Source organism: Neltuma alba, unplaced genomic scaffold, assembly GCF_004799145.2.
Source record: "Neltuma alba isolate B1F8T4 unplaced genomic scaffold, ASM479914v2 tig00013184_pilon, whole genome shotgun sequence".
Classification (NCBI taxonomy): domain Eukaryota; kingdom Viridiplantae; phylum Streptophyta; class Magnoliopsida; order Fabales; family Fabaceae; genus Neltuma; species Neltuma alba.
The window spans coordinates 21,494-29,783 of record NW_021637493.1 but is presented as its reverse complement, the minus strand read 5'-3'; the positions used below and the strand labels follow the sequence as shown (position 1 = coordinate 29,783).

At 33.2% G+C, this 8,290-nt stretch overlaps 1 protein-coding gene across 1 annotated transcript; it reads right to left on the bottom strand.

Moving 5' to 3' along the window:
• Window positions 1-4,975: 4,975 nt before the first annotated feature.
• LOC114735222 (uncharacterized) lies at window positions 4,976-7,463 on the bottom strand. The gene is made up of 3 exons (XM_028922897.1): window positions 6,321-7,463; window positions 5,941-6,130; window positions 4,976-5,841 (listed from the first exon to the last, which is right to left on the bottom strand). Exons 1-3 carry the CDS (start codon window positions 6,756-6,758, stop codon window positions 5,222-5,224), a joined length of 1,248 nt encoding a protein of 415 aa, XP_028778730.1. The 5' UTR covers window positions 6,759-7,463; the 3' UTR covers window positions 4,976-5,221.
• Window positions 7,464-8,290: the final 827 nt, after the last annotated feature.

The following is an 8,290-nucleotide window of genomic DNA, read 5'->3' as shown; positions in this document are numbered from 1 at the left end:
TTTGTGCCGGATCCTATGAACTCCATTTTCATTATTTTTATCACATCAAGAAAGTAATATCAATCCAACGGTCAGTAATGGAGATTCTCCACCAGCTTTACCGTGGGGATGCGCACACCCTGTCGTCCCACTTTTTGCGAGGGAAAGAAAGAGAGCAATGAGTATAGAGTATTTAATTGAGTAGTACTCATCCGTTTTCGTGTGGACGAGGCAATCTCCCCCAAAATTCAAATCCGCCTCGCCCAAGCAACCTTTTTCTCATGTCCCCTAAAAATTAACCCTAAAATCTATCACTTTTTATTAATTAATTTATTTCTTACGTAAAACTAAAACTGAGCCTCAAGTCACGGACAAGAACTATTTGGACAATTATTTAACAAATTTAAGTAATTTAAAAAATAAGATAAATTAGTTAATTATTATAAATGAGATTTGGATGCCAAAAAAATGTCATATATGACATTTCTAAAATAATTTTATATATTATTAAATTATATATTAATTATGAGTTAGGTAAATTAGTTTGAAAAAAATATCAAACATGAGAAATATAATAAACTGAGATTTTTATATTAGGTATTGGAGGACTCATATTGAAATTTTTTTAAATATGTAAATAATAAATTTCTGATAAGTTGCATTGTTTTTTCTTTCTAAACTTCATGGTATATAAGATATCCGCTTAAGTGAAAATTAAATTCTTTAACATATTCTTTTAACTTGGTCACTGATCACAAATTAGATAAATTTTAATATAATATTTTAATAAGGGTAACTAAATTAGATGGAAAAAATTTTACATTAAAAATGTCAATAATTTAAATTGAGTCATTATTTATAAATGACATTTTACTAAACCATCAAATATATAATTTTTTATCAAAATATTTCACTATATACATTTTGTTTTCTAAAATTCTGGCATTAAAATTTTCTGGGCGGATATATAAACATAAATAATACTCCTCCGGTCCTAATTATAAGACCCAATTGACTTATTTGAGAAGATTAAGGAAGTAAGTTAAAGTAGTTATTTATAATAAATAAGTGTTGTCATTCCTAAAATATCCTTGCTATTAAGTATATTGGCTAAAACTATCATTATTAGAAGGATTATCTTGGAAAAAATGCATAAATATAGAGACAAAATGGATTGGGGTCTTATAATTAGGGCCAATAAAAAGTCAAATAGGGTCTTATAATAAGGATCGGAGGAGTATTATTAAATAAATAATTGTCACTTGTCAGAGCTATGAGATAGAGAGAGGGGAGGCCGGGACCCACAATCTTTCTGGTATTAGTTCTGACAGCTTTCTGATTGGGCCTACCCACTTTGCATATTTTTATTTTTATTTATATATTAATGCGTATAAGTAATGGATTAGGAATGGCCCACATCAATGATTGTGAATAAGTTACGTGTCCGTATACTTTAGTTTTAAAGTTGCATTTTATATAAAATATAAAATTTATGATAAATTATATACTTCTCATAAATCATAAATAAAATGAGATATTATTTGCGTAACATAGTATATGTGAAGACTAAATTCAATTATAGTCAAACCAAATCATCAATATAAAATTTAAATTCTATGATAAACTATCCTATTTATAACATATAAATGGTATGATTTAGTTTTTCTAACTTTATAAATGCACTAAAAATTATGTCTAGATGTTTATAACTCAAGTAAATAAATTTTTTTTTGGAAGTAACTTATTTAATAGAAACACCCAAGGTTGTAGTTATAATTAACACCATAATATATTTTAGAACGGAATGAAAGGAAAATTTAGACACTAACCATAAAAAAACGAAACTTTTGACACTCTTGGAAGGAAAGAAACTTTTGAAAGAGTTATTATTCAATATGACTTGATTATATAAGATATCAAATTAAATATTATAAAAAAATAACATAATAAGTAATATTAAGAAAATTATCTGCATAAATTCAAAAATTCAAGGGAGTTTATTGCTAATTTTTAAAAGATCAACCCAATTATTAATACCTTAAGAAGACAAAATAAGGAATTAGGCCTGGCGCGATACCTAAATGCGCTCCATCCTTCTATTAAGGTCTATCTTCACTTTATGATCAAATTTTAGTAAAAAAAATCAAATGAGTTGGGAAAAAGAGTTTAATGTCTAAATAAATTTTGCAGTTTAATAGCACTTGCAAATTTGTAAATATGTAATGAGAAAGGTTAATATATTTTTTCATCCTTTAAATTTGTTCTTATTTTGGTTTTAGTCTCTCAACTTTCAAACTATAAGTTTTGATCTTTCAATAGGTAATATCGACTAAGTTTTTATTGGATTATAGTTACCAATAAAAATAAACTTGAGAAATTAAGATATATGATTTGAAATTTGAGGAAACAAAACTAAAAAAAAACAAATTTAAAAAATCAAAATTTATAATCCTAATAAAAAAATACTTGCATAATCCTAGAATGCCAACTAATTTGAACTCTGATCACTGAGAGCGCTCCAAGTCAAATATGATTAGATTGACACGTCAATTAAAATTATTTGAGTTGGAACATTTTAATTGGTCTCAAAATTCAGATTAGTTGGCACTAAGTATTTCTCTTTATCCTTATATAGACATATTCAGTGAGAAATAATTTAGATATGCTCTCCTAATCTCTATCTCTAAGTCAACCTAAGCTGTTTTCAAAACTTTGTTGACTTGAAATGAGAATAAATGGAATGTAAGGTTTCATCTCTTTGAATTTAATTAGCCACCTGAGCGAACATAACATTTATCTTTATTTAAATTAATGAATTAATGAAAATTTATATGAAAATTAAGGGAAAAAATAATTGCTATTTATTACGCACTTCAAACTCAGATTACTTGCAGTATTTCCCTGAAAAAAATTAATTAAATTTCCAAAATTGGATTTGGTGCCTAGTGGGTTGTTGAGCCAAGACCCAAGATGGTCAAAATTTATCCGTTCACTATTTTCAACATTCTCAACCGCCATGTTTACCATTTTAAAATATAAAAAATGCATAAAATTACATTTATCGATGGATAAATTATTTTTTATAGGCGGAAAAAATGAAGGTCACATCATATCACATCACACCCACGCACGCTCACACAATCTGAATTTTTTTAAAAAAAAAAATTTAACTGGGGGCGTGAATTTCATGAAGAAGTCCCACGTGGTTTACTACGATTTTGTTTTTACAGACTGGGGTTAAAATAAAAGAAAAAAGAGGAAAGATGTTGTAATATTTACTGACAGTGACTGGGACTCTGCGCTCTCATTACAGGTAAAATAATAGGCATATTCCTTCCCACTTCTCTTTTTTTCAGGCTTTGGTAAGATAAAGATGGATTGGAGATTTCCACTTTTTCACTTTTTAATTAACTTTTTTTGCACCACTTTTTAAGTTTTCATTTTTTTTCAATACATATACAGCAACGGAATTTTTTTATTTTCACATTTCCTTTTTTTTAAATATTTTTTCAGATGAGTTAATACCTTACAATATTTTGCGATGTAATTTTATGTTTAAATGATTATAAAATATCTGAAGATGTTAAACCTAAAATCGAATCCTTATTTTTATTATAAGTTAAGGCGTATTCAACACTTTATAATATTTTTTTAAGTGTATCTAACATCTCATTATCTCAAAATATTTTGTAGTGCGCTGGTTAAAAAAATAAAATAAAATATTTTGTAATGTATTTAGCTTTTTCAAAGTATTTTTTAGGTATGTTCAGCACCTTGAAACTTTTGTTCTTATTTCGGTGCATGATACACCAAAAAATATTTTTAAGTACTGGACATATATGAAAAAATATTTGGAGATGTTGAATGCATTAAAAAAATATTTCATGGTACTAGAAACATCTAAAAAAATATTTTAAAATATTAAATATAATAAAAAATATTTTAAGGTGACAAATGTATAAAAAAAATACTCAGGAGCAAACGTTAACCTTTTTATTATTCTCTCTCTCTCTTTTTTTGGCTTTTCCTTGGGGCTTGTTTATGCCTGGCACCTGCTCACGGTGTTCTAGATGCCACGAGCGGGGCTTCCAGCCGGCGGCACCGCACCACATCTCCCCCACTCACCCCCTGTCTCATGAAAGAACTCAAAATGATAATTATTTTTATTAAATCTAAAAGCTATTAAAACAAAACGTGGATTTAAATTATTTAACTTGGCCATAATTTTATATGCATATGAATAACTTCAAGTTATGTACGGTTTTATTGCGTGAAACTAAGATCTATCCGTAATACAAGTCACCTAAATACTACTTTGGGTTCTAAATATAAGAGCTAGCTGATTAATATGAGTAGATTAAAAAATAAATTAAGTCAATTATTTGTAATAAATAGGTATTATTTTTTCTAAAATATTCTTGCTAATCAAGTTTATTAACTAAAATTATCATTATTATAACTATTTTAGAAAAAAAATGAATAAATATAAAAGACAAGATAGATTAAGATCTCATATTTAAGATCAAAATAAAAATTAATCGAGATCTTATATTAACAGCAGGTAATAGTTATTAATTTCCATGACAAAAAGATAATGACAGTATTTTCCATTGAGAAAGATGAGAGAGACTTGAATAATAGTAAAGTTAAAATATTATTTCAATTTAAAACTGACTTAGTGAGGTAGCCGGTGTTTACTGATTTCGCTGAGATGGTTAAAAATGAGCAAGAGAAAATTAAAAAAAAAATTGTCCATTACTCCGATGGGCACTCCGGCCCTTTCTGCACAGTTTCAAGATATCAACCTCCGACCTAATTTCCACATCCCATCAAATAAATAAATCCATTACACAGTTGTTGAGCTATTAAGTATGATTTTTCACTTAGAAAAGTGAATTGAAAACCGAGTGAAACTGACATTTTGGGAACCGAGAAAAAAGTTTTATGCCTTTTTTTTTTCCCTGTTCGTGAAGGATTTAAAAAAAAAAAATCGAAATTGTCACAATTTGTACATAAAATCCTTACCTTTCTACAATGTATTTTATTACATGGATCATATAGTTGGCTTCTTACGAAACATCTCCCTACATCCTTTAAACATCAGGAAAACAAAATTGACAAAAATAAAATGAAATTAAAAAAAAAAAGGAGAGAGACATTTATCTGAATTTCTCTCATTATATGCTTTTGCTTAAGGATTAGGGAGAGGGCAAAAAAAAAAAAAGGTACGACGTCCAAAATTTTACTTCGAAGGTTTCTCTTTGAGGAGAGAGGCTAATCCGGGGACGACCTTGGTTCCTTTCTCAATACTCTTCGGTTTGATCGCCGGCAGCTGCCACGACGGTGACTCCGTGATGACTACCGCCGGCTTGGTGGTCTCGTCGCCAGGATCAGCCTCCGGCTCCGGATCCGGCAGAGAATTTTTCTCGCCGAATATCAACTCCAACTCGCCACAAACATCCTCCGTCGTCGCGGAGTCATCGTCGCCGTCGCCGTAGCCGATCACGTCCCCCTTTTTCGAGGTCTGCGATTCCGAAACGACGTCAGATGGGACGGAGGAGGACGATGGGGGTTGCTTGGTCCTAGTACAGGGGGAAGACAGCCACTTGGCTCGCATATACTCCGCCTTCCTCCACGGCGGAAAGTGCATCCCTTTCTTCTTAAGACTCTGCTTCGCTGCCTCTGATACGATCGATATGATCTGACTAAGGCGATCTGATTTTCCGACGAAAATGTGAGGCAGTAATTGAAGGATGCTTTTGTAAGCACCCGTCGATCGAGCTATCTCGAACTCTGATCGGAAATCGATGTCTATCAACAATCTCTCAGATTCAACGATGACATCGATATACTCGTATTCACCTGAAAATCAATCAAAGCGGAAATTTCTATTTCTTAATTTCTGTTTCCAATTGAAATTTCTAAATAAATCTCAGAAAAATTTGAGGAAGGAAAGGGTACCAGCAGGGCAAGATGGGGTTTTGTCCCATTTGGATTTACAGATGGAACAATCGTAGCCAAGCAAAGAAAGGCCTTCGGTAACGATCTTTCTCAAATCATCTTTACGTTTATGGACCTTGTTGTTCTCAACGATCTTCGCAGTGTCAGCTAACAGATTCCTCTCGGCAACACTAGCGCATAAAATCAAACCCTGGAAAAAAGAGAAAAGAAAAAGCAAAAGGAAAAATTAATTTCAGCTTTACTTAATTTTCTTTGCTTGGTTGCTAGGAAAATGACAGAAAATCTGAATTCACGAAAATTTCGGTACTATCTAGGCTCTAGATTCTGCGATTTCATCTCAAAACCGTAAGGGAAACGCAGGATGGGTCAGCGACATTTACCTTCACCACGTCGGCGGCCTCACTGAATGATCCGCCGGTGCTTGATTCGCCGAAAGTACCGAACAAGTCGAATTCCTCGTCGGAACTGTCATTACTGTTCCCGTTGAAACAATTGCAGCGATTGCGGCCGCATTTCTGTGCAGGTGGCTGTTTCTCGTTACTTTCCTCCATGAAATTCTGCACCATTTTAGCCAAGCAAAGTGAGCTGGGCTCGAACTCCGAGCCTCCTCCTCCATCTTTCTGATTCTGAGCGTCACCGCCGATGGATTTCTCCGCCGAGGAAGTCTTCAAAACGCTTGGAGACTGCCGATCGAACACGAACAGCCTCCTGAGCCGCGACTTCAACACTGGTTTCGCTGCATCGTTTCTTACAGCTGCATCCTTCAATTTCTGGGAATCGACAGGAACATCAATTGGCTGTATTTTCATCGGAGGCATGGCTGAGAAAATTTTGAAGAAGATGATCTGAAAACCCGGGTCCTTTCTACCTCTCTTTTTCACAGACTCGTAATTACACTAAACTGTACCACTCTGCGTCAGCTCTGCTCCATTTTCAGAGCTCAATGAACTTCACTTGCTCATAAAAAGGTCAAGTATTAAAGCGACAAAGCCAGACACAGATTCTGAAAATGTACATCGAAATTGAAAGACTCCTCTCTTTTTCCAGCGAAGAAGAACCAGAACGAGCTAGAATACTAAGCAAATCCGAGCAGTAACCCAGTCAACAAACATTCATCACCTACAACTCTGGTCAGCTAAAAAACAACCACTCACAGAATCAACTCGCCTTTTAACCGATCAACCAACAGAAAACCCAAAAAAAAAAAAACTGCCAAAATTTATTTACCACCCTACGCGACACCGAGAAACCGATACTTTTCTCAAGACACACAGAAGAAGCGTCGAATAGCTTCTAAAAAAAGCGAGAAAGGAAGGAGATCGCTATTTTAAGGCCAGGGTTTTCGTGAAAAACATGACGGCGATGATCGGAGAGACGAGCATTGTTCATCGATAACAAAGAAAGGTTCGCCGGAATATTCATCTCTCCGGCGAGCTGAAGATCACCGGCGACAGAACACGATGGAGGAAGGTAATTGGGGGAAAAGGCAAACAAGAAAGCTTCTGAGGGACCCCTCTGTTTTTTTCGGTGTGGAGCGATTAGGATTAGGTGGTAGTGTGCGTGGGTGGGCTTGCGCTTTTATAGCGGGAGGAGCCTCGTGCTGACTTGGATGGATCCTGCCACGTGTAATACCACGTGGCGTTGATCATTTGGAGAACGCAGGTGGCTAGCGTGACCGCCAATGCACCAAAGCAAACACGCCAGTCTTAGGATCCGTGACGCGTGTCCGAACTGATAATCGTGCGGTTCCAATTGATTCGTACCATTGAAATGACCATGGAGTCCTCAGTACTTGTTTGGAATAACGGGTACATGCCGCTCGTAATCCGGATTATCGAAAAGCGCTCACAATGCATAGTAATTGTGTGAGTGTGTATATGTGCGCATTGCGTGCGTTTGTGTTTTCTAAAATAAAATAATTGCTTTTTACTTTTTAGATTTATAACTCTTGTGATAATTCAAAAATCAATAATAGTAATATTTAAGTCATCAACTGTCCTGTAAAATTTGTGAATTTGCTGTAAAAATGTTTCATTTTATTATCAATGTTTTTAAATTACGAACAACTTAATTATATACATGCATATTATAAAATCTAAAAAAAAATTGTACTATTCATCTAATGACATATTTGACCGAATGAAAAAGAATTACAAAAGAAAAAATAACATAAAAAAAGTTAAAGATTGTAATTTTTCAATTCATACATATGAGACTTCAAAATCTCAAAAGAGGAAATGACATATGATCAGATGTTTTACAAATGTAATTAAATACTTTTTCTGATCTTTAATATAAGATTCTATTTGATTTTTATTTTAGTTTTAAATATAAGACCTTACTCTATTTT